Genomic DNA, 26,325 nt, shown 5'->3' with positions numbered 1-26,325 from the left:
AAATTTATAATGCTCTTATAATGTTTAATATCAAAATACCCCTTAATTTTAATAAAATTTCATTTAACCCCTTCTAGTGTGTGAGAAGGTTTATATAAATGAAGGGAAGGGTAATTTTGGTATTTTAGAAAAAGTCATGCGTATTTTTGCTTGAAAATAGTAACTTTGGGCATTTTAGCTTAGTGGGAGGGTATTTTGGCCATTTTTAATAATTTTCTTTATAATTTCTTGATAAAATAATACTCAATCACATGATAATACATTATCTATATATCTAAATTATGTATAAAAAATATATATAATATTATTTTAAATATATTTACATATAATTTTATTAAAAAAATCAATTTATTTTAATAATAAAATTATATACACTATTTTTATATATAATTTTATATATAAATAATAATATATTATAATTATTATATTTTATTTTTAATTTTTACCCTTTCAATTATATAATATTATGTTATTATTATTTATATATATTTAGATAGGATTGATTTGACATCACTCACAGCCATCCAATAGATGTCAGTCCCTCTTATTAGTTTTTCCACAAGTGGCCCATTCAACACTGTATTTCTTGACTTTGTCCTAAAAATCTAGAATCTAGTACTTTTTTATACCTTCCGTCGACTTCACTGCGATTTTCTTTCTCTCTCGATTTATTTATTTTGATCCCGTTTTTGACTCGCTATTCCCCCTTCCCTTCCATTCGCTCATCATTGATTATAAAACAACCATACATACGTCCAGTTCACACAAGCTGTTGCCGTTTCTGTTTTTTTAACGTTTTCCCTTTTGTTAAATATTCATTGCGTTGTTTTTTGTTTGTACTGGAAGGGGATAAAAAATGGCTCCCAAAACTATTGATATGCTGAAGAAAGACCTTCCCGTTGAACAAGGATCTCTCGTCTTTTCTGGAAGTGTTAAGACCGGTCTTGTTCTTGTTGATATTGTTAATGGTTTCTGTACCGTCGGTGCAGGCAACTTGGTATTTTTCTTCCTTTTGATTCTGCAAATTATGAATTTCATTTGGGTTTTTGGTTTTATCTGCGATACATATCACTTTCTTGGACTTGTAATGAAAAGTCTTTTGTATTGACTTGATATTCATGTGGGTTGTGTGTTTTTACAGGCTCCAACACAGCCTGATAAACAAATTTCTCTTATGGTAGACGAGTCTGTGAAACTTGCCAGGATGTTCTGTGACAAAAAATGGCCTGTTTTTGCGTTTCTTGATTCTCATCATCCTGATATCCCTGAGCCTCCCTATCCTCCTCATTGTATTAATGGAACAGATGAAGCTGAACTTGTTCCTGGTAATTGTACTTTTCTTGTTGCTTCCATGTCCAAGTGTTTGTATGAAAAGTTAGCTGCATATGTTCTAGCACATCAGTCACTAAGTGGTTGCTTTTCTCATATTTTTCAGCACTGAAATGGTTGGAGAATAACTCTAATGTAACACTTAGGCGCAAGGAGTGTATTGATGGATTTCTTGGCTCTTTTGAGAAAGATGGATCCAATGTCTTTGTAAGTTGGGTGAAGAATAATCAAATTAAAAATGTAAGTATTTCTGAATTTCACCAGGATATATATTCTTCTCATTGTCAAGAGTTTTTTGGTGTTTTTTATGAAATCTATTAATTTTGGTTGATGGTGTGATTTTCTATTTCTCTAATCTCCGTTACGTTTATGCGTTTGAAGATATTGGTGGTAGGGATATGCACAGACATATGTGTGCTTGATTTTGTATGTTCCACACTGTCTGCCAGAAATCGTCGTTTTCTTGGTCCTCTGGAGGATGTAATTGTGTATTCACCTGGTTGTGCAACTTACGATTTGCCTGCTCATGTTGCCGATACTATCCCAGATGCTCTGGCTCACCCACAGGTATATTGAAATTTTTAGGTAGTCTTAAAATTTTGCCAAATTGTTAGATCTTGGAGCAAACTTTTATTTCTGTGGTTTCCAACTTTTGTAGATATAGACCTGCAAGTTTTGTGTTATAGGACTTGTATTGCATCATAAGAATAAGTCATTATGACTCTGAGTCAATTATAAATTGATGATAGTTGCACGATTCCCAGAAAAACAATCCAGTGTATAAAAAAAAATAATCCTATTAGTAGGATCGACAAGGTTCAGATAGGACATTAGAAATACACTCTAAATACTGAATATAGATAGAGAGTAGTCTATGTTGAGTGCTCTATTTATTGAATTAAAGTCAAAACATCTTGTTCGCTCTCTCTTTGGTCCTGGTGCTTCTGGTTTTTGTTTCTTTTTCAATCATAATTGTAATTTGTCTGAAAATCTTCAATGTTGAAGCTATCAATGTCCAAGTTTTGGCTACAAATGCTTTATTATTAAATTCATGCTTAGCTGCAAAATTTCAAAGAAAAAGGAAAATAACGAGAACAATTATAAGCAATCTGCTTGTCTGATTGTTGGTAATAAATTTTGTAGCTAAATGTGCATCTTTCCGTTTCATGGTAGGATTTGATGCATCACATTGGACTCTACATGGCAAAGGGAAGGGGAGCCAAGGTAGTATCAGAGGTGTCCTTTGATGCAGTGAAAGAGCCATGATCATAACCCCATCTGTGGCTGCTTGTATTTCCATATTTGCAAGGTGTAGGCGCTGGATAGTAAATATTTTTTTTTTTTTCTTAATACTGATGTTAGATATTGATATGTTTTAGTGAGGTTTGTGAAAGTGGAAATGTTTTCTATGCTGCGGTTGGAATTCTTGAATGACTACAGTAGTGTAAAGATGTTACTATACTTCTTTCCAGTATATAATATGGGAAATTGTTGTACCTTGCATCATATATAACCAAATCATAATTTTAGTAATCTTGGCTGTGAATGTATTTATGTTTGTCAGACCCTGAGGTTTCATTCTTGGTGCAGTTTTGATAAATAAACAATGTGGTTATCCTCACATGATGAAATTTATAGCTGCAAATGGAAACTATTCCGATAGGAAGGACTTGCAGTAGAAGATGCCTGAGATCTCTCCCATACTTAGAGCATCTACCTGCTGCAGATTGGAGGTAGATTGTTTTGTGAAATAAGTTTTTGCTTCAATGATTTTTACAATAATGTTATTATCATAGTTTGCGGACAAAAAAGTTTCTTCAGTGGAAACAAGTAAATTTGTACTTCCACCTTTGTTGCTGCAATACACACAGCAATTATGCATGTTTTGATTAACATCTTTGGACTAGATTTCCTTCTGGACTTGCTTCAGCTGTCTTCTTAAAAAAACTATATTAATAATAAAAATAATAATTGGTTGATTAGACCCTGAAAATGTTGTTCTCTAAATTCTGTTAATAAACAGAAAGGATTAATTCTTTGTACTTTATTCTGCTGAAATGTGGGTTGCTCTAATGCTAGGAAAGTTGGAAATAAAGAGATGAGGAATATAATCTGATATAGTCAACTCATCCCTGTTGTTGTATGATTTGTGTTGTGTTGAACCAACAAGAAATGTAAAACTGCAACTTCAAGAAATCTGAATTAATTTGAGGAGTAGAAAACCAGAGCTCAAAATATTCCTGTTGATTTAATAATTATAAGATCAAACTACGGCATCTACACGACACAGAAAATATACTTTCTCCTAAACTAAAACTAAAAAGGAGAACAGGGCAAGCTTTGGCTTCTGCTGAAATGCCTTGGAAATATATTGAATGAAAGAACAAGAAAATAACTCTTCAAAAATACACACAGTGTACCGGCTTACTTACTCGACCCTGATTTAAGACCATTAACCTTTTTGGCCAGAGCAGGATGCAGGCTGGACAACAGCGATTGCTTTTGCTTCTTTTGTTTGACACCAAAGATAAATGATCGCAATGGAACTCGATTCTTACTATCTGAATGAGTTAGTCCTGTATTAGATGCATTCTCTGACTCAGAAAGCCCAAATTCCTCACGCAACAAGGTAAGAGTCTTATCAATGTCAATCTGGAGACCTGTGATGTGATCAAGACCAGCTTGCAGCTCATGTGCAACCTTGTTATTCTCTTGTTTCATGTTTAGAACCTCACCTTGGAACTTTGCAGCTTGATAGCTTGTGAACCTGAATTCATCATCTTCGGCGCTTGTCTTCAAAGCTGCTGTTATGTCTTCCTGAATTTTGCACAAAGATGAGAACCTTGATGACAATTCCTCCTTCAGTAATGTGCATTTCTCCATCCAGACTGTTAATTCAGTCTGTATCTCTTTCAGATGCTTGTATAAGGGACGACCATCTGATTTGATAGAATATTTGATGCTACCACTTCCCTCGCTCTTCCCTTTTTTCTCTTGGAGCTTTGAGACCTCAGACTGCAGATCTTTGACTTCATTTTCAAATTTCTGTATCTCATGGAATGTAGTGCTGAATCTTAACCAAAAATCTAAGTTCTCCTCTAGCACCTCATCAATGCTTGCCCTGAATTTTTCTTCAATTTCAGAAGTAATCTGAGGTTGTTCTACTGGTAACAACAGGATTTCTTCTTTCTCTGATTCAGATCTTGGGATTTCATTCACAATTACTTTTTGTTCAGCAGAATGATTTTGTAATTCTTTATCTTCATTAATGCAAGCTTTCAGTTTCTGAAGCAAGGATTTTATCTGTTCATCCTTCTTGACATTAGCACTTCTCAGTTCTTCAAGCTGACCTGTTATCTGAGAGTTGTTTTCCCCAGTTTTCGTGTCTTCTTTATCACGCTTCTTCTTGAGTTCCTTATAGTTACGAAGAAGTGTAGTATACTCTGTTAATAGAATTTTTTCTCTATTCTCCATACCATTCATGAACATATATTTCCAGTCTGGTTCATCTTCTTCCCCTTTTTTCTTTCCCTCCCTATCAACACTGACAAAATTATCCTGCCCTTGTGGACCTTGTCGAGAAGCTTGGTTGTCAAAATTTTCCTTCGTAATCTGGTCCTGACTCTGTACTAATAGGTTATTGGGTTCATGATTTTCCTCAGGTTGACTGTGAACTTCTCGGATAGTCCAAAGACCATGTTCTTTTTCATCGTTTGGAGCATCAGTTTCTACATCCTTTGCCTTTTCAGGAGGAATAGTATGATTTAGTTTTTCTTCATGTTCTTTGAATTCTTTGAGTGAACCAGGATTAACCAGTGTTTTCTCTTCTTTTTGTTTTGACCTTGAGTCCTGAAGTTCCTCATCTAATTTCTCCTTATTCTGTTTGTCAATAACTAGATTTGCTGCATGTTCACATCCTTCATAATTTTTCTGAAAGTGGACTTCAACAGGAGATGTATTATCTTTTTCCATTAAAGTTTTGACATCACGCTCCTTGGAGAGGCTTGGACCCTTAATTAGAGATGCATTACCTTTTTCTATTACATCAGGCTCCTCAGATAGCTTCAGACTCTTCACGAGAGATGTATCATCTTTTTCTGTGGTAGTTTTGATATCAAGCTCCTCAGATAGCTTCGGACTCTTAACAAGGGATGTATTATCTTTTTCTGTTGAAATTTTGGCATCAAGCTTCTCAGATAGCTTAGGACAGTTAACAAGAGATGCACTATGTTTTTCCGTTACAGTTTTGATATCTAGCCCCTCTGATAGCTTCAGACTCTGCAGTGTCTTTAGACCATCACCAGATTTCATTCCACCTTCTTGTCTTTCTATGTCCTTCTGCAATTTGACTTGAGCTGTGGATTCTTCCTCTTTTTGTGATATTTTCTCTTGCTCTGACAAATTTTTTACCACAGGTGTCTTGGATAGCGTTTTAATCTGTTGTTGCTTATCATTAAGATTTCTTGCAGTTTCTTGTCCGGCCATTTCATCCTGCAATTAGAGATATCAAAAGGGGGGGTCAAGTTGGTTATGTAATGTTAAATTATATGATTGAATATAAATGTATACAAATTAAATATTGCTTTTTTAAGTAACACATCAACACAATGTATGCATGAATATATGCTTGGCGCAAATTAATGTTTTTACTAATCTAAGAAAAGGTGGCAACATGACTAATCTCTACCTGCAACTTCACTTGAAATGTAGATTTCTCCTCTTTGTTTGGTGAACGCTGAAGCTCCTCTTGGGCTTCAGAAAAGGTTTCTGGGAGATGGTTGTTATGATCTCCTTGAAGTTTGTGTAACTTGTCCTCACTCTCCACCATCTTACTGTTTAAATCAATTTTCCTATTGATCAGTGCCAACTTTTCAGCTTCCAAGGTTTGGATTTGAATCTGAAGTCCGTCGTTCTCTCTTCTTAGTCCCTTTATGAGGGATGTCTGTGACGAAAATGCAGTTTCCAAGCCAACCACCTTGTTCACAAGCTCATCAATCTTCTCAGCCATTTCTGTCACAGTGAGAGATGCAGCAGAGCCAAACTCAAGCTGTTTCTTTGTATTCTCTTGCAATGACTTCATTTCTTCCATATTTTGTGCAGTACTGCTTGCCTCTTGGTCTAATCCTTCTGACTCTTCTACTGCTTTTGTGGAGTCATCGTCATTTGCAGGTGGCTTTGTGGAATCATCCTTTGCAGGTAGCTTTTTCTTACTGATTTCATTGCCAAGAACCTCATCCTTGGGAAACTCAATCTTCGTTCGAGTGTTCACCTTTTTTGGTTCTACTTTTGCTTCTTCAGCTACTTTCTCCTGTTTCTCTTGCAACTGATCCAATGTCTCTTGGCATGATTTCAGAGCTGCAGCTGCCATCAAAGATCGAGCCTCCTCATCTTCAATGACTATGCCTTCTCCAAATTCATCTTGCAATCTACTAACCCTTTCCTGTACTTCCTTGATCTGATTCTCAATTTCCCAGTACTTTGCCAGTTTACTTTCGTAAGAGTTCTTCAAAAACTCTTTCTCAGTTTGTAGGCCTAGGATCCTTTTCTGAAGCTCATCAATCTCCTTAAGCCCCTCAGGTTTGCTTAAACCAGATTTAACAACTGTAACAGTAGGCGCTCTTTTATTGGCCTTATTGGCTTGCAATTTCTTTGTGGCTGTTGTTACGATGGTCTTCAAATCTTTCATTGGGGCCTTGGGAACATCTGGGATATTTATCTTTTGAATCTCTGGAGGTTTCTTGAATTTTCTTGGCATGGCATCTTCATTGTCATCAGGGAATGCAAATTGAACTTGTTCTGGGAAAACAGCAGCAATGGTGGTATTGGCATTCTGCAGTTCTGTTGAAATATGATCATACCGTTCGGCTAAGGCTCGATAAGCCCTGTAAGCTTCCTCGACAAAGCTTATCAGCTCGGGCCTCTTTTTGTAGTACATTTCTGCTCTTTTGGCAAAGGAGTCCCCATCCTCTTCTATAAGTTTAAGTGTGTATGCCACCTTTTCCTCCATATCTGCAATTACCATTTATTTTGTCCATAAATAAAGATATAGCTCCTCTTTATGAATCTTTCAACTGTTTGATTAGCATTGATTTATATTCCTAATCTTTCTTCCTTCACTTTTGATATTATAAATTTATATTTGTTTAAGATGATGAAACAAATGCAAATTCATACTGCTTGGTCTTTCTTCATAATTACTCTATACCTTGCTTGCTGCTATATGTGCAAAATTCGATTGGTGTTATTTATGGCTGGTTGAAAATATATTCTCTTCATTTGAATCAGATTTTCTGTTCAATTCTCAACAAACAACCATATTGAAGCAATAATCCATTGTTCCCAGAAAGAAAAAAGGAAACAGAGGATTGAATAAACCATTTCTGCATAATATTTTCTAACTTGATGCATAGCAGAAACTCAAATAAATAAATCAACAAAATATGTATGTGATTTGATCAAACATCCAACCAATGAGATGAAGATCAACAACAAAGTCACTAATGATCCAATGATCTTAACATGCAAAAACAGTTGCTTTTCTACAATCGTATAACATAATCAAATCAAATCTCGGCCAATAAAAGAAGAAAGAAAAAGACCTTGAAGGTTCTGTTCGAGCCATTTGGACTGTTTGGTTCTGATGTGGCTTGCCCACCACCATGAATACGCATTACTTGCAGCTTTCTGCAACATATCTTAGCTTGATGAAGGACGATGTTTCTGCCGGCCTTTATTCCATAAAAGAAATGGAAGAAAGATGATGATGACGAAGAGGAGGAGAAAAAGTTTTGAAAAAAGAAAGAAGGGAAAGAAAGAGAGAAGAAACGTGCAAGGTTATTGAGATTTGGATTTTCTTAATGGAGGGGAGCAAACTTCGGGCGCTTTCAATGTTCCGTTAATCTTTGGATTTGCATTCGACTAAAACTACGACGTTTTATCAATTTATTTAATAATTGATTAATTAGGATTATTGGTGTCACTTAATTTTAAGATTTTTATTAAATATGTATATATTTATATATTCAAAATATATATGTATAGTTTTTATTAACTCTACTTAGCCAATTTGAACAAAAATCCGCATAAAGATTGAAATCTAGAAGTTAGGGACCAAAGAATCTCTGCTTCATCACTTTCGGCCGACAACTGCTTTAACAACATGTGAACAACTGGTCACAGAAACAAATTGATTGATTCGGTTTCGATCACTCTTCGTTTAAACAATGCAACAATCTTCGCTATGTGGGCCACTTAAGGCCCACTTCACACGCCCATCAAACAATCTTCATTTTCCAATTTCAGTACTTGAAACTAACAGATATGTCAATCAAGTAAAATTCTTTTCATTTCAACGGCTGAAAGGAGAAGACATCTTGTGACAACAATGGATGTGGGTAACAATCAGAAAATGCAGTTCAATAAAATGCATTATTCCTTGAGCAGTTGAACTAGTTGATCATAAACACAATATGAGACTAGAAAATTTATATTTAAGGGGTTATGAAGTTTGCCAATGATCAACTATGGCCAAGATAAGATTTTATTTACACAGCAGAGGGCTAATAGCATAGACATATTTCACATATTCATGTATCAGTATTTACACACAAAATTCCACCATGATTAAGGCTTTTCTTCCAAATTGGTTGATCTGCTTACTATCACATACTAATCGTGAAAGCACAACTATCAAAATGTGAGATGCACTAGGAAACATCTGCGGATTTAGCATGTGGCTCTAATTTCTGAACGACGTTACTCTCAATGAAGAAGCACGTTAGTCCTTGGAGAGTCTACTGAAGAAGCAGATGCAGAAACTACCAGTTACTTTTCCTGATCCGAATTCATTTTCTCTAGTTTTATTTTCTTATTTCATACGCTAATATACCTCGTTCTTCAACTGTATCACTGGATGAAGAACTATTTCAGCAACGGCATATGTAATAGATGGTAGGGTAGTAGACTTCAGAAACTCCGAAGAGAATGAAGCCACTGCTCCATAAAGTTGTTTCCCTCTGCATATCAAACCAAAATGCAAAAAATAAATCAGCCAAACGACAAATCTTAGGCCAACTTGAAGACTGTCACATAAAAACACATTTCCTTTCACCAAGGTAAAGGCAGGGAAATCAAATTATTTTAACACACAAAAAGACGCATCTACTGGAATGATCCTACATATAAATATATGTATTAACCACCCAGTACCCTAATTGATTAGAAAAAGGCCCTTAAGAAAAATTGATAGATCTATCTCGCTCAACAAGGGAAATAACAAGTATGGCATCATATTGGCACACTAAATCATTTTAAAACAGGAATTTTAAACAAAAGTGTGAACTGCCATGATAAAAGAAAGCAGCAGGTCATTTGAATGATCACAACAAGAGGTTACCATCCTCCTGGCACAGGATATTGGTTTTTCTGGCAGACAATGGTTTTAATTAGTTTACAAGTAGTGACACAGTATTCACCATCAGCAACAATAAAACTGTGACCCTCACTACTCCATTGATGAGTTGTCACATGCTTTCAACACAAAATCAGAAGGGTTTCAAATTCATCCTCATTAATGAGGCAGTATGTCTGCCAAAAAAGCTACAGTCAACTTATTAGAGCTTGGTATAACAGAAATTTCCCGTAATTTCTTTGGCCATTTATGCAGAAGAAATTGTCAATCTTATCACAGTGGATCTAGTTGCTTAGAGACAGTGAGATCGGGATCCCAGATCCTTATTTTGGCATCTAGTAATTTCAGTCCTAACACTAACTATCTACTTAACACTACTAGGATAAATGGATCCTTATCACTGCTGAATTCAGTAATGTATTTAATAAACTTTTCTTGCAACATGAGATCCAAGAAGTTAAAGATAACCACGTGCAATTGGTTATTAGCATATGGTTAAGCAATAGTCAACTGCACAAGGAAATATGTTGCAACAGTAGCATCCAAGTCTCAAAGGCACTTATGTTGTTAAAGAAAAGACAAGACATCGACACTATTGCAGTCAGTCACATGTAAATTTAAAAAAAAAAAAATCATCATAATGATCAAAACTATGACAGATGAAACTTCATCACATTGACGATAATTGAACACGAATATTCGAAGGACTTTTCTCTTCTTCTTCTAGATTTGACCCACAGAACCACCACCAATCAGCCAGAAAACAAACGCCAATTATCAGCAGAAACATCACACCGCAAGTCAGGTAGAGATAGCAATTTACTCAAAATAATTAGACTCAGACAAGAGGGAACAAAACATACAAATATATGACAAAAATACAGTTCATACCAGGGGAGAGTTCATTTGATCGATTCTTGACTACGGTAAAGAGCTGGTTATTTGAACCCTCAAAAATCTGCTTGGAATTAGGCCTATAACAAGGAACCAACACTGCAAAACTATCATCAGATTCATCATCAGAGTGATCAGACAGAAAGTCAGCCCCATGAGGTTCTAACCACCCAATGGACCAATCAGAATCATCAGATTCAGATCCTAATGAACAAACACCACCATCGGATGGCACCAACACAACATCATATTCCTTATCCACCATCTTCCTCTCTTCCCTACTTTGCCATTTTTTCTTAACCCTTCTTGGTGTTGAAGTTATCCTAGTTGATGGTAATTTTGCAGCATCACCAAAAGCAGTCCACTCATTTGATTGTGAACTTAATGAAGATGCATTTGAAATAGGCTCTTTCTCTTTACTACCACTCCAGAACCAGCAAGAAAATCTAGTCGAAGAAACTGTCATTTCAACAGAAACACCCCCACCAAAATTTGACCAATCTTTAGTGACCTGTCGACACCAAATTTGGGTTGCAAAAAAAAATTGGAATTGAAGCTCCTTTCAAGTGGTTAATGCCTGTTGCAGTAACCACTATATCAGGAAACTCAAATTAATTTAACACCAATTTAAGAAAGAAATAATAAGCTCAACTCACGATCTCAAACTTTCCACTCAATCAACCAAAGCGAAAACCAAATCAACTCACGCGTCGTTATCCAACAACACAAACATCATTTCTTTGTCATTCATTGAGCACTAAGTCATTTACCATTAGTAGAAATCTATTGAAATAAATCAATTCCACCTTCACACGTAAATATCATGATTCACAAAAAATGGTTTAAAGATAAAATAATAGTTAAAGCTTAAAACTTTGGGACTTTAATGAGCACAAAATCAAGTCATGATTGGTCGTTTCAAAATAATCAACAAAAGCAAATTATCCTTAAAAAATGGATTTTAAAAAAGTCAAGACATTGAGGGGCAAAATTGAAATTAAACGTGATCAGAGAAGATCAAACGGCACATTTCTCCCTCGAGTTGCCGGAAAGTCACCGGAAAACTCAACAAAAAAATTCCACAGGCAACCAAACGCAGACCTTTAAGTTCCGTGATAGAGTTCACCGTAATGACCGGAAACTCTTCACCGGAGAGAGAGAGAGAGAAACAGTTGGTCAAAATTACAAGAATAGGCCTATCTATCTATCTCTCACTATGACTCATATTCACTCGTTATCCCTCTCCATCTCCCTCCCTTTACCGAGAACTGAAGTAACAACGCTCGTCTCTTCGTGTTTATTTAAGGCTTTTTTTGTTTTGTTTTTATTTTAGAAAACAAACAAAACATTTTTATAAATTTCAGAAGCAACATCCGACGGTGGAGATTGAGAGACGCGCCTGTGATGATGAGATGATATAAAATGAGTTGAAATATTTGTACGATGGAATATCAACGGTTGATCTGCTACAGTGGGGTTCGAAACCGTCCAAGATTGCTGACGTGGAAATTGAGAACCCAATCATCGCGTGTGTGTGCGGTTCAAGTTACTGCCACGTGTATCCAACAAAATTAGTAGTTTTCTTCCCTCGTAGAGATTAGCCATCAAGTTAAATTATCAGTAATTGATTATCTTTTCATAATTTTATTTTGGCCAAATGTTTCTTTCCCACCTGAACTATGATGAAATACCTTTTGCACACCACCACCTAGTTGCAGCTGATAACTTTAAGCTGAACCAATGCAAGTTGAACATTGTTTAAACCATCGTCAATAAGGTCATATGGTAACGAAATTGCATGTAAACAAGCTCATAGAGAATCCGATAGGGCTGGATTCGAGCCGAGCCAAGCTCGGCTCACAGCCAGCTCAGGCTCGGCTCAATTTTTTAATGGCCAGCTTGAGTTCGGCTCGAGCTTGACTCGAGCCGAACTTGGCTCGGTTCGAGTTCAGTTCGATTATTGTTCGGCTTGGTTACGGCTTGGTTCGGCTCATTTTTCATATCAAAACGACACAATTTTGTATATATATATATATATATATATATATATAGAGATCAAAACGACGTCGTTTGGTATAAAAAATTTAAAAAAAATATATATCGAGCCAACCCGAGTCAGTTCGAGCTCGGCTTGAGCTCAATCGAGCCGAGCGGAGCCCGGCTCATTTCGGGCTCGAACCGAGCTGAGCCGAGCTCGAGTTCGAGCTGGCTCCGCTCAAGTCCAGCCCTAGAATCCGAAAAAGAGAGAAAATATGGAGGTGCAATGCAACAATAAAATACTTATATCATTATTTTATTAATTGTATGCTATTATACGTATATAACTACAAGCTTCGACATACTCATGTAAGCATTAAAAGCAATTACAGCCAGACACTCTCGGCCCGCCATTTCTAGTAAAGATGTGTAGCAAGCTTCCTCATCAAAGTCTATAAACTGACTGAGCTCTAACAGTTTTTAGTCCAAGACTTGGTGCAGTAAATATGTCTTTAGCTATCAACCTTGCTTCGTTTATATATACCACATTAATATGGTGTTGGCTCTTTGTCGCAACCTTCTCCACGAATCTTTTTCATGTGAAACTAACATCCTTGTTAAGGAATCTTGACTCCAATCTCCTCCATGCCTATACAACACTGAACAACTTGTCTTTGGGCTTCATATCCTATTTTAGGAACCCTATAAGGTGTGACTCTTAAATTACCCTCACGCTTCATCACAACTTAGGGCACCACTTTTCTCTGGGAGCTTTTCATGTTCATCTTTCCAATTTGATTTTTTTTTTTTTTTTAAAAACACTCCCCAACTTATTAATAAATGTACATATCCAATGTTATACAAACAAAACACATAATTATTAATATATATAATGAGAAATTATATAATCATTCTAAATTTAATCTAATCTAAACCAAAATTTACTTTGAATATTAATGGAAAACTCAATACTTAAAGTACGCCAATTGTTTTGTGACCTTTGACTTCTTTATTTGCATGCTGACGACTCCTCATAGCTAAAGATGATCGTTTTCCTAAAATGCTTTAAGGATATTTTTTTTTCTTAAGAGATACATAGATAATCGATTGATTGCATTATCCCAAACATAATGATTTTCCTTAAGAGATACATAAAATGCTTTAAAGACGTGTTGACTAAAAGGCTATACAGGAATGTACACTATTTGAAGTCACAGTTGTGCATCTTAAACTCTAACTAATGGTACCCTAATGTTAAGTAACATCCATTAACCTTGAATCTAACTCATCATGGTTGTGCACTCCACCTCCTCACGAGCGTGCACTCCCATAATGCATGACCGTACATAACCTTATTACATAACACTTATGGGTGTAGTCTTCCTCTACCTAGGGCATGTACAATCATGCACCTCTATGTGTATGATCATGCATTGTCATCGATCTAATATTTCTAGTGTTTTTTGATAAATCCAATCAATTTGCATGCCTTAAAAACATTATAAAACAACTCTTTAACACCCTAATCATCATATAAAATTCACCAAGCAACACATATCGATATATTTTTTTCTATGCTTTCTATATACAGTGTTTGTACATGTTCTCCTTTTGTTTTTTAGTTCATGTTCATATTATACAACCTCTTACTTACCATATTCCATCCCCATAATCTCACAAATCATCCCATATCATGCAAAGCCAAACCTTAGACTGCTTATATCACAAATCTGAAACCATTGTAAAGAAGGTCAATCTACTTATTTGTCATTCGACAATTTTTAGTCTTCACATGACTATCAAGTATTCTAATGATGCTACATCTCTATCTGACGACCTCTAATCTTACAGATGTCTCACTAAACTCTCTCCTTTGCTCTAAAATCAATAAAGCATAATATAATCTTAACATACCTCGCTCACCTTTTTTTTTTTTTTTTGCCATACGTCACTCAGGGCTGTGCAACCTCCATCCACAATCATACAAGAAGTTTAATGGTGAAGATCACATCTCATGATCATCGAAAATATGTTAATCCAAAATTCAAATATCATGTACAGTCGTACACTTCTTTACATATGGGCGTGCAACACAACCAATTGGCACTATTCATGTATATCAGGTGTAGAAGCATGCATCTTCGCCATACACAACTACATATCCTTCAAAACTTAAAAATGTCATGTACCATGTACAAACTAACCATTTTGCACTTCTCAACTTATGTACAAGTGTGTAATCTCGATATGTATGATCGTACAAGGCCTTTTATACTTAACATATGTGCACAATTCAAATAAAAAACATTAAATGATAAAAATATCTTTAGTGCATACTTATGGGTGTGACAATCCCCCTTTGTGAATGTGTCAAAAGTGCATTGAATCTAGATGCATGTAAGTCTAAGAAATATCCCAACTCATATATTAATAAATAATGCAAATAATTAGTTTTTAATGAGGAAAATATATGTAAGTCTAAGAAATATCCCAACACATACATTAATAAATGATACAAATAATTAGTTTTTAATGAAGAAAATATCAAATTATTAGATCATTTACTAAATTATAACTGAAAAAATGTGGATTTGTATATGAATGTATTTTGGTCAAAATAGAAATTAGAAGTTGCCATGGAATTTCGTTTGAAATGCCTTGAAATATATGAAGTGGTAAATTGAGAAAAAATGATTTGCTTCAACAAGATAAATGTGGAAAGTGAAAGGAGAAAAAAAGATATGAGAATTAGAAAAAAACATATGAGATTTACCTAATATTGCATAATTTATCCAATTATCTCATTTCCAAGAGGCATCTTTGAGAGTGAGTGGAAAATAAAAGTTCAATTACTTAATATTAAATATCTTTCACCAATCTATACGAGTATGACTTTGAATTTGAAAGTCTACGTAGAAAATTAGAATAATTTTGACTTCTTCAACTCAAAGTTTAACAAAATTAATAAAATATTATTAGATATTTTAGAAAAAAAATTTAAATTCAATTTTTATTATATTTATAAAATTTTAATTTATCTAATATAATAAATATAAATCTAATCATTATATCATAAGATTTTATTTATTTAATGAATATAAATCTAATCATTATATCTTAAAGTTTTATTTATTTTATTCATCTAATCCAAACAAAATAAAATTTGCCCACTAACCAAAAAAATAAAAAAAAAACCTTTGGCTTCCTTGTAAAGAAGCTTACACAAGATCCCTTTTTTTAAAAATAAAAAAAAATTTAAAGCAATTTAATGTTGGGTCATTCTTACCCTCCATTCATGATCCACCCTATTTTATTACATTAGCCATGATGATGGAATCCTGTAAATTCCATGTTACTTTTGTTTCTATCTTCGCCCAAATTTTGGGACAGTGAATTATATGTTGGCTTCAATTGTCCACTTGGATATGTTGATGAACTTTTATTCCTCCACTTGAGCCAAGTCCATGTGCCTGGCACCATCATAACGACAAAAACATAGACAAGAAACAAGGATAGGTGTTAAAATTTCTTTTTTGTTTTTTGTTTTTGTAATTTTAGCAATAATAAAATTATGAACACATATTTTTAATATATAATTAGATATATAGATAATATATTATTAAATGATTAAATAAATATAAATAATATCTAATTACATGATATTATATTATCTGAATATCAAATTATATACTCGTAAATCGTTATAAATAATTTTACTCTTTTAACAAAATGGTAAATAACATAATAATCAGTATCCTATGATATAATATGATATAGGTGAAAAACAATACGTATCATAAAATGTATTAAATTAATACGATACAATAAATATATTATACGATAAGATATATATTACTTAATTAAATTAATACACTTTTTTTAAAAAAATAATGATATAATAAAAATATATATGAGAAATATTAAATTTTTAAGTGTGATTGTGATATTTTTTAAAATGATGATAAATCAATTAGTTTTTTTATTATTTTATTTTTTAAAAATTATATCATATGATATAATGTAGAGTCCCCGGTCAGAAGGTTCAAGATTTTAGGTACAATTTATGAGATGTTTCAATGGGCACATGTTGTTGTGCAACACGTAATTTTAAATAAAAAATACAAAAAAATCATAGCTCAGAAATTCCCTAAAATATAATATGATATTTCTGCTGTTAATTTTCAAAGAGCTTAATCGAGTCAAGAAGCATAAGTTCATAGAATTTACCTAATTAGCGAATGTGACATTTGCATACTTTGGCCGATTGGGTTGGGACTGCCACTTCTGCTTTCATCCTTTTTTTTTTTTTAATTTTTTATTTACCATGAAATGGCCAAACTACATCGTTTTCATTTATGTTTTTCCTTGTTTTGACTTCCTACGAAAATCACTTTTATGTAAACATTTTATAATTTTATATTATTTAATAAATTTCAAAATATCCCAATTTAAAAATTAGTTTAAATCTGATTTGTTTGAAAAATCAAAAATAAAATGAATGGATAACAATTTTATGAAAATAAAATGCTTTTTTTTTTTTTAATTTAAGCCAAAAACTATTTCCCACCCAAGGTTTAGTGAAATGATAGATTCCTTTGTTAAGTTTGAAAAATCAAATTCTCATCCATATATCAAAATTAACTGTTATAATGAAACAATATTTTTATTATTTTATTCAAATATTATAAAAAATATGTATTATAGGGTGTAAATGTTATTTTTTAAAAGTTTATTAAAGATGAATGAATATTTTTTTCTACTTCATTTAGGTAATTATCTTATTTGCCTATATATTTGAAAATATAACTATAGCATCAATAATATGTAATATAACATTTATATCCCTAATTAATTAAGTTCTTTGAATGTGTGACTATCAATTTTGAAACTATTGATGAGCATATTGAAATTTTAAAACTTTCAAAATAACCCCAATTTTTTTTCAAATTTCAAGAAACCCCTTAAAATTTCATTAAAACCTCTAGTATGTTTAGATATTATAATTTATTCCAAACGTATTATTAATTCCCCATCAATAATTTTTTTATTTTTAATTAAAATTAATATAATTTAGGGTATACAAAATTTAATATAATTTTGCAAATATTATTTAGTTTGAGAACTTTTTATATTTTTAATAATTTTATAAAATATTAATAAAATATATTAAAAAATTTAATATATAAATAAAAAATTAACTTCATCAAACTTAACTGATGGAATAATCGTTTAATAAAAAATTGTTGGAAAATTCATTAGGCCTTTTATTTATTTATTTGACACATCAGATTTTTAGAAACAAGTCTTGGATTCAATACAATGTTTTGTTTGTTATTTAAACGGGAAAATCTTAAAGCCCAGCCCAATTTCGAAGATCCCCTCCAACGGCTACTAATGCCGTTAAGTCACCCTTTTCTCCGTCAACCTCCGTCACTCAAATTTTAAATCCAAAACCCTCTCAACGGCTCTCCCATCCGCATCCGCGTTCTTTTTCTCCCTTCAAACAACACAACAATCTCAAATCACAATACTCAAAACCCTTCCGCATAAATGGAACATTTTTAATCCCAACAACAGGTACCCACTTGCCTCTCGCTTTGTTTCTTTCCATTGTAGTGTTTGGTTACTGAGAAACTAGAAGGAAAAAGAAAGGGTATGTTTCGTTTATAATGCCCCCTTTCGTTCTTTTAATATTTTTCCCCTTTGTTTTCTGAGAAACCAAACATTTTATTATTTTCATTTGTTGCTATGTGAAGTTAGGTTACCGCCTTTTTCTCTTTTTTTGATATATTAATTCGATGTTTGGAGCCAAGAAAATCAAGAGAAAGAAAATATAGATCTTGAATTATTTGAATGTTGTTTGCATCTCTTAGTTGAATGTGGTTCTTGGTGTTCTTCAGTCTTTGAATGAAGTAAAGATGAATAATGAAAATTTGTGTTTGTTGAATTTTCTTTCTACGCAACAGAAGAGGTACAAAGGCTAGACTTGGCGATTAGTTCTTAAGGTCTTGTAGTTCAAATATTCTTGTTATTATATGTTGATGTTGGTAGAAAATTTGTTTGTTATGCTTACATATTTGCATTTTAGTGATCTAAGATTTTTATGTTTTATCATTTGAAGTACTGATCTCCATTTCTGTCAATGGAGGAAAATTTTGTGACATTTTTCTTCTGAAGTTATCATGAATTTATGTTATGTCTGTATTTTCCCAATTATCAGAAAATAATAAGGACGGGAAGTCGATGTTTCTTGAAATGGTTAGGTATGGAATCTTATTTTGTTAAACATGCGACAGTTGCATTGTATTTTTAATGGTTAATCTTTCTTGCTTATTTGCTTTGGGAATCACAGGGTAGGTCAATAGGGACTCAAGAAAAAGAAAGTGAAAAAGCATAAAGGAGATTCGTGATGTTATAGGAATTTGATGGATGATACTTAGAAGCTTATTTGGGCATTTGTGAGTTGAAAGCTTGTTTCTGCCTTAACTTTGATTTCAAGTTAGATAATTGTTGTCGTATTTTGGTCTGTGACGTTGTTATTATTCACTTCAATTTGTTATTTGAACTTTAATTTTTCTCACAAACAGGTATTTGTCTTTGAAATCTTTATTTTGGAAAGGAATAAAATGGAAAGGATCTATGAAGAACTAGAGGAAGTTAAAGCTGAGAATGAGAAACTGAGGGCTGATTGTAAGAGCAGAGCAGACTTATGTGAGAACTTGAAGAAATCTCATAATGAGCAGCTTCTTAAGATTTATGAAGCAAGTAAAAAAGTTGAGAAGCAGGCTCAAGAATTAAATGAAAAGGAAGAGCAAATGTTGGAGGTCAAGAGATTGTCGCAAGATCTTAAGTGCAGTTTGATTGAAAAAGAATCTATCATCAAATGCCTTAGTGCTGCTAATGATAAGCTTAGAGTTGACTGTGATGAGAAATGCCGAAAATGGGAAGAAGAAAATAGAGGGCTAGTATTGGCTTTAGATGAGGCAAATGAGAAGAACATCGATCAAGGGCAAAAGATCAATGTATTCAAGGCAGAGATTGAAGCCCTCAAAGGGCATTTAGCAACTTCACAGAAGAAGTGTTTGGAAGCAGAGAGAAAAGCGAAAACTTCCAAAGAACTAAGAGAAAGAGATGACGTATTGCTCAAATTGGAGGAGGAGAGTAGAAAGGTTCAAGATCAGCTAAAATGGAAGAAGGAGCAGTTCAAACATCTAGAAGAAGCACATGAAAAACTTCTTGATCAGTTCAGGGCATGTAAAAAGGAGTGGGAACAGGAAATGTCTAAACTGCTGGATGAGATATGTTCACTGCAAAACAACTTAGATTCTCATAAAAGAATCTCAGCAGATCTTCAGAACCGGTTACAATTGTGCAACCAAGCCCTAGCTCAAGAAGAAAGTCGCAGAAAGTACCTGGAAGTTCAAGTTTCGGAATTCAAAACACGCAATGAGAACACTTTTGCTGAATACCAGGATGCAAAGTCTCAGCTGGAATGCTTGACTGAGCAGAGAGACAAAGAAATTGCAGCTCTGAGACACTCATTGAGCACAAAGGAGATGTTTCAAAAGGAAATAGAATATCAAGCAGGCAAGCTGGAGCAAGAAAATCAAGAGCTGCTTGCATCGCTTAAAGAACTTCAGGAAGCTCAAATTCACAAAGCAGGAAGTACTTCTTCTCTTGTGAAACTGCGAAACAAACTCAAAAGTGTGGAACAGATGCACAGAGATTGTTCTGCTAGTCTCAGGGCTAAAGAAGCTGAATGGAGCTCTCAACTGGAGAAAATGGATTTGGAGCTGAATGACTATAGGTCCAAGGCAGAAAGAAAGGATGCAACGATAGAAGAGCTAAAGATGGAACTTGAGGGCTGTCACTCTTTAACATTGCAGTTGAAAATGCAGAATGAGGAGCTATCTGTGATGCTTCTGCTGTTGAAAGCAGGACTATCTGAATCTTCATTGAAGCTTGCACTTGTTGATGGTGAAAGGGATTTCCACAACAAAGAGCGTGAAGAGCGTGCTTCTGTATTAATGAAGCAGCTGGAGATGAAGACTGCAGATTTGGCTAAAGCCCAGAAAAACATCACAGAAGAACGTGAGAAGACAGCATCTTTGTTAAGGAGGATTGAGTCTTTTGAACTTGTTGAAGAGCAAGGGCTTCTAATGCAGAAGGAGCTTGACAGGTACAAGGAACTTCTTGAGGAATCATCCAGATGTCAGAACCACTTGAGAGAGAAGGCTTTGCAGATGGAAATTGAATACAACAAGAAACTTAGAGAAGTATGTGATGCCTTAGATACTGCAAATTTCAAATTGGCCAAAGAGCGTGAGAAGGCGGCATCCTTATCAAGCGTGGTGGAGTCCTTAAGCTATGTGGAAGAGCAGCGATCCCAAATGCAAAAAGAGCTTGAAAAGTATAAAGAAATGTTTGAGGAATCATCCAGGTGCCAAAATCAGTTAAAAGAGCAAGCTTTGCAGATTGAAAGTGAATCAAAGGAGAAACTTAGAGCAGTTTCTGATGCTCTAGATGCCACAAGATTTGAATTGGCAGAAAAGCATGAGAAAGCAGCATGCCTAGCAAGGAGGGTTGAGTCCTTGGATCACTTAGAAGAGCAGCATCTGTTTATGCAGAAGGAATTAGAGAGGTATAAAGACATGTTGGCAGAATCATCCAGGTGTCAACTTCACTTAAAAGAGCAAGCTTCGCAGATGGAAAGTGACTCAAAAGAGAAAGTGAGAGAAATCTCTGATGCCCTTGACACAGCAAATTCAAGGTTGGTTGAAGAGCATGAGAAGGTAGCATCCTTATCTAGGAGAGTTGAGTCCTTGAATCATATTGAGGAGCAGTATGTGCAGATGAAGAAGGAACTAGAGAGGTACAAGGAACTGTTACACGAGTCATCCAGGAGCCGGCTTTACTTAGAAGAGCAAATGTTACTCATGGAAAGTGACATGAAAAGGAAATTTACAGAAATTTGTGATGCCTTAGATGTGGCAAATTCTGAATTGATTGAGAAAACCAGTGAAGGTCACCAAATGGAATTTGAGTTGTGGATATGGAAGTCTATTGTTGAACGTCTAAAAGCTGACCTCGAAGAAAGTCAAGAGTTGCGTAAAGAATTAGAAGCTTCTCTTCTTGCACAAGTAGAGGCTGGGGAAGCCATCAAAAAACAGAATGGTCTCCTTCTACTTCTAATAGAAGAGAGAGACAGCGAAGTCAGTAATCTGAAGGAGCAGGTTCAGTCACTAGAGCTCAAAGCAAAAGAATTAGAAGCTGCCATTAGTAATGCAAGAGTGAAAACAGCAATGTCCTCAGAGACAGAGAAACAGAAAGTTTTACAAATGACAAGGCAGAAGGACAAGATCTTGGAGGATCTCCAGAGAGAGATTGGATGGCTGGAGCAAGAATCCTTGAGAAGAGAACTTGAATGTGCCTTACTTACTCATATAGGTGCGGAACAATCATTTGAACATGAAAAAGAGGATCTTATCCAGATGGTAGAAGAGAAAAACCAGAAAATAGATGGCCTCTGGCAGCTCGTGGGGTCATTGGAACAAAAATTTAATAGCTCATTAAACTCTTTTTCTTCCCAGCTTGCTGAAAAGCAGGCAGAGATTAATTTGTACCTTGAAGCTTGGGAGAAGATTTCTGCAGCTGAGACTCTGGCCATCCTAGAAATTGAAGAGAAAAAGTTGATGATTGTAGAGATGGATGGTGAGATCTCTAATATACAGCAGAAACTGGAATTGCAGGAAAAATCATTATCTCACTCAAAACAGGAAGCACTGAAGATTGAAAGTGAACTGGGAATGAAGCAGTTGGAAATGAAGAGACTGACTAAACAATTGGAGGCAAAGCTGACAACTTCAGATGTTTTAATCAATGAGCTCAAGAGGGAAAACCAGAATTTACTAGAAGATGTCAAGAAGCTGTGTTCTGAAAGGGAAAACTTGTTGAATTTTATGGAAGGGCTAGATGACAGTATCGGTAAGTTCTCTGGTGAAGACACGGAACTGATGAGAATCTTGGGAAGCGTAGTGCAGTCTTCTAACAACAATAAGTCAGATGCCTTGATCAATGAACTCAAAAGAGAAAACCTGAATTTACTAGAAGATGTCAAGAGGTTGTCTTCTGAAAGGGAAAACTTGTTGAATTTTATAGAAGGGTTGGATGACAGTATCAGTAAGTTCTCTGGTGAAGACACTGAACTGATGAGAATCTTGGGAAGCATAGTGAATTCTTTTAACAAGAAGAAGTTGGGCGTGGTATTGAAAGGTGATGGGGAATTATCTGACTCTGTGAAAGAGAATGTGAACACTTATCATTCTCCCACAATGAAGAAATTTGAAGCTGCTAACGATGAAAGATCACCATTTAGACAACTCAATTAACTTACCATGTCACTCGTATGACAGGGGTAATTCTTCCTGGGATGTGCTTTGAAGCACTAAATTTTAAAGCTTTGATTGTGTTTTAGGTTTGCATACGAAGAGTTCACTTGTGCACAAGCTTGTTCTGCCGGTGGCAAATAATGTATCCACGGATTGAGATCTACTTTTTTTATTCACTGAGCAACCAGCAGTAATGTTTTACTTGCTCAGATGATATTGCAGTAGTTTAATATTCGTTCTAGCTGTTGGAGTTATGATGCTTTTGTAGGAATTACACTTGCTATACTGTTTGGGCAGGATTTCATTGCCGAAGAAATTCTTTGTGAAGAGAAATTTCATTTCCCCCATACTCTAAATGTAGTATTTTATGTATGAATTCAAAGTTCTCTGAAACCGTGTTTTAGTAACTTGCTAACAGGCTTGGATATGTATAATGTTTCAGTTCAGGCATAAAGATTCCTGGAGTATTCATCTCTGTGGCAATTGAAATATATATAGGCAAGTATCTTCTATACCTCATTTAAGTTATAAATTTCTCCTTAATCAGTCCAGTTTTTTCCTTATAGAAACAATTTTTCACCTGTCCAATGCATAAATCAAACTTTTCTACCCAAAATCTAACTCAACCAAAAAAAAAAAAAAAACCCCTTACATTATTAGAGCAAACTGTTGAAATTTTTTGAAATAAAAATAATTTGTTATAGGTTGACTATCTTGTCATCAAACTTGCGCAGCACCCTTATGCTAAGTCAGCCTTTATCCCCAAACGTTACTCTAAACAGTTACGAACTTGCGGTAAACTGTGAATGGCGAAAGCAATATTCAAGCAAATATACTTCTATTTTCTAACAAAGTGCCTTCAACTCTTATTCTTTGTTTGCCATATTTCTGACTTAGCAAGGAGTGCCACTAAGTGTCGCACAGGCTGCATGACAGTCAACCTGTGATAAATTGCTCTTTTACAAACCTTGCCTTAATTTTTTTAAACATAACAATTCGACATTTTTACATATTTAAAAATCTATAATTCAAGTTTAGAAAAACAACTATGGTTATCACTACCCAAACCTAAATCCAAACCCACCAAACCTACCAAATACGATAGTTTGATCTTTTACAAATTTGAAAACTTGTAATTTAAGTTTGAAAACCTTACCCACCGCAACTGCCACCCATCCAAACCCAAATTCATCAAAATTGTTGCCCACCCATGCCCAAACTCACCAAAGCCAGCTCCCACCCAAATCCAAACCAAACAAAACCACAAAATATGACAATTTGACTGCTTTACAAATTTGAAAACTTGTAATTTTATCACAATAATTTAAGTTTGGAACTCTCATTGCTACAAATGTCACCAACCAAACCTAAACCCACTAGAACCACTACCCTACCAAACCCAAACCCACTAAAGCTGCTAAAACACTCCAGAAGAACCATCTGTAAGGAAGAAGAAGGTGACCATGAAAGGAGAAGATGAGGGTGTTGATAATAAATTTGACGCCTAACCCAATGAAATACTTAGGAGCAACATAGTAATTTACTTTTTTGAATTACCAAAATTTTCTAAATTACTAAAAATAAACTCCATGACAAAAGACTATTTTAAAATTTTGTTAATTTGAAATGATATGTTTATTTGAAAAGTGAAATAGTTAGAGACAATATGATCATATAATTTTCTGACCTTGTCAAAATTCTAGTCCATTAATGGGGTTAGGTTTTGGATAGGAAAGTGTGACTTATGCATTCAATGGGTGAATAAGTGTTTTAAGGCCAATACTCCAGGCAGAAAAAATGGAAATGACTCTTACACTTACTATGTAAATTCAATAAACTCAATGAACCCGTGTCCCTTGTTGAATAAATTCCCATGGAAAAGATAGCTAAAGTCAATATTGTTCAACAAACATGTAAAGAGAAGTTTTTGTAACAATAGAATATTATTGATAAGCATTTCACAATGCCCATTAAGCCACAGAAAACAATATGAGCTTATATGTTGATACAATTTGATGCATAAATGGTGCAGAAAAGCAACAAATATGCCACATTGCTAAAATGAAGCAGAAGAATATAACCTCCCATACCAAAGTTTCTGAATGAAGATCCAGAATTTAGTCCCTGCTTCTGCTTGAGGAACCTGACTTATGACTAAATTCAGACAGTCCTTGTCTCAAGGCATCAAGATTTACCCCATTGTCAACCAATATACTTGTTACGCCCATTTTTGATACCTGAAAATACCAGTCCAAAATTTATATGAATCACAAAAAACTTATGTTCAGAACTGCATGACAAGCAGAACTTTTTCCACAACTACGTGCTCTTAAGAGCTCAATAACCCTCTAGATACCAGACCAGCCAACAGTAGAAAAATTAAGTAATAATGACACAATGAGCAGGATAGGAAGCATAATTACCGCTTCGATGTTCCTATCCTCATCATCAAAGAAGAGCATTGAAGTAAAAGATACACCAGTCCTTCGGTGGATTCTCTGGAAATGCTCAGTTTTGTGAGTCCAGCTAGAGAAAATCTCCTGTATGATAATCAATAAAAGAATCACTTGGATGAGGGGAAAAAATACAGTTCAATATGAGAACAATTATTTGATTGTGATTGTGCACATAAATCAGACATCAGAAATTTAACAATTGGAACTTAAAAATCAAATCATCCCAACTCTGGACTTATTTGATTTTGATATAACCCATCATACAGCAAGGTGTGTTTGACAGTGATTTAGATAGCATCTAAAACATTTACAAATTTCACGTAAGAATATGGTAAATGTACATTCTCTTAAAGTAATCTCTGTTTAACTTCTGAAATTTATCAGAATCTCTCTATGCAATCATCAGAAACCTCTTCACAATTTCATCTCATTTTTCTTACAGAAGGGGCCAAAGGAAAAATATTTTAAACTTCATAAAACTGCTTGAAATATAGAGTTATAAACCTACAGTAGCTAAAAAATTTTTTAGGTCTATATTCTAACAATACAACAGAAGCACTTTCTAATTGGAAAAAAATTAGTGCTTCTTGAAATGACTTTCTACAAATTAATGATTGCTCAATTCAGTCATCTACATTCTACACAAGTAATGCATGCATTTCATTGATCCCTTCCCATTCATCATAATTAATTTTTTATTAAGGATTAAACTTGACTTCCAAACTGAAACAATTACATTTTTTTTTTTTTTTTTTGCAAGTAAAAGTATAACAATTACATTACCTTGGCTACAAACATGGAGTGAATTCCCAATTTATTGAGAAAAGTATTGGCAATACGAGGAGTGGGCGATCTAGAAGCGACAGCCACG

At 34.4% G+C, this 26,325-nt stretch overlaps 5 protein-coding genes across 9 annotated transcripts; 2 read left to right on the top strand and 3 right to left on the bottom strand.

The window, feature by feature from the left end:
- Positions 1-595: 595 nt before the first annotated feature.
- LOC123216781 (nicotinamidase 1) lies at positions 596-3,253 on the top strand. 2 transcript variants are annotated; one of them, XM_044637356.1, is made up of 6 exons: positions 596-997; positions 1,142-1,325; positions 1,436-1,569; positions 1,711-1,896; positions 2,503-2,638; positions 2,920-3,253. In XM_044637356.1, the coding sequence occupies exons 1-5, from the start codon at positions 857-859 to the stop codon at positions 2,593-2,595; spliced, it is 738 nt and encodes a 245-aa protein (XP_044493291.1). In that variant the 5' UTR covers positions 596-856; the 3' UTR covers positions 2,596-2,638; positions 2,920-3,253. The 2 variants fall into 2 exon arrangements, with proteins under 2 accessions (XP_044493291.1, XP_044493283.1); XM_044637348.1 differs by lacking the exon at positions 2,920-3,253 and having other exon boundaries at positions 2,503-2,862.
- Positions 3,254-3,516: 263 nt separating this feature from the next.
- LOC123216771 (protein NETWORKED 2D-like) lies at positions 3,517-8,238 on the bottom strand. The gene is made up of 3 exons (XM_044637338.1): positions 7,929-8,238; positions 6,017-7,338; positions 3,517-5,820 (listed from the first exon to the last, which is right to left on the bottom strand). Exons 1-3 carry the CDS (start codon positions 8,020-8,022, stop codon positions 3,754-3,756), a joined length of 3,483 nt encoding a protein of 1,160 aa, XP_044493273.1. The 5' UTR covers positions 8,023-8,238; the 3' UTR covers positions 3,517-3,753.
- Positions 8,239-8,788: 550 nt separating this feature from the next.
- On the bottom strand, positions 8,789-11,946 carry LOC123209924. 2 transcript variants are annotated; one of them, XM_044628030.1, is made up of 3 exons: positions 11,735-11,946; positions 10,631-11,210; positions 8,789-9,344 (listed from the first exon to the last, which is right to left on the bottom strand). In XM_044628030.1, the coding sequence occupies exons 2-3, from the start codon at positions 11,097-11,099 to the stop codon at positions 9,295-9,297; spliced, it is 519 nt and encodes a 172-aa protein (XP_044483965.1). In that variant the 5' UTR covers positions 11,100-11,210; positions 11,735-11,946; the 3' UTR covers positions 8,789-9,294. The 2 variants fall into 2 exon arrangements, with proteins under 2 accessions (XP_044483965.1, XP_044483958.1); XM_044628023.1 differs by having other exon boundaries at positions 10,631-11,946.
- A 6,112-nt stretch (positions 11,947-18,058) lies between these two features.
- LOC123213472 (uncharacterized protein At4g38062-like) lies at positions 18,059-23,405 on the top strand. Of its 3 annotated transcripts, XM_044632908.1 has the most exons (3): positions 18,064-18,187; positions 18,963-19,068; positions 19,198-23,405. In XM_044632908.1, the coding sequence occupies exon 3, from the start codon at positions 19,237-19,239 to the stop codon at positions 22,996-22,998; it is 3,762 nt and encodes a 1,253-aa protein (XP_044488843.1). In that variant the 5' UTR covers positions 18,064-18,187; positions 18,963-19,068; positions 19,198-19,236; the 3' UTR covers positions 22,999-23,405. The 3 variants fall into 3 exon arrangements, 2 of the variants coding, with proteins under 2 accessions (XP_044488843.1, XP_044488852.1); XR_006501712.1 differs by lacking the exons at positions 18,963-19,068; positions 19,198-23,405 and adding an exon at positions 18,831-18,874 and having other exon boundaries at positions 18,059-18,187; XM_044632917.1 differs by lacking the exon at positions 18,963-19,068 and having other exon boundaries at positions 18,066-18,187.
- Positions 23,406-24,922: 1,517 nt separating this feature from the next.
- Positions 24,923-26,325, bottom strand: LOC123208803 (magnesium-dependent phosphatase 1-like; the record flags this gene model as incomplete). Its single annotated transcript, XM_044626369.1, is given in 3 exon segments — positions 24,923-25,235; positions 25,422-25,538; positions 26,238-26,325. Coding segments are annotated over 3 exon segments (325 nt in total), but the record flags the coding sequence as incomplete, so codon positions are not given.

The sequence above is a fragment of the Mangifera indica genome, chromosome 1 (genome assembly GCF_011075055.1).
Source record: "Mangifera indica cultivar Alphonso chromosome 1, CATAS_Mindica_2.1, whole genome shotgun sequence".
Classification (NCBI taxonomy): Eukaryota; Viridiplantae; Streptophyta; class Magnoliopsida; order Sapindales; family Anacardiaceae; genus Mangifera; species Mangifera indica.
The sequence above is the reverse complement of the archived record's forward strand: the minus strand, read 5'-3'. Positions and strand labels throughout refer to the sequence as shown.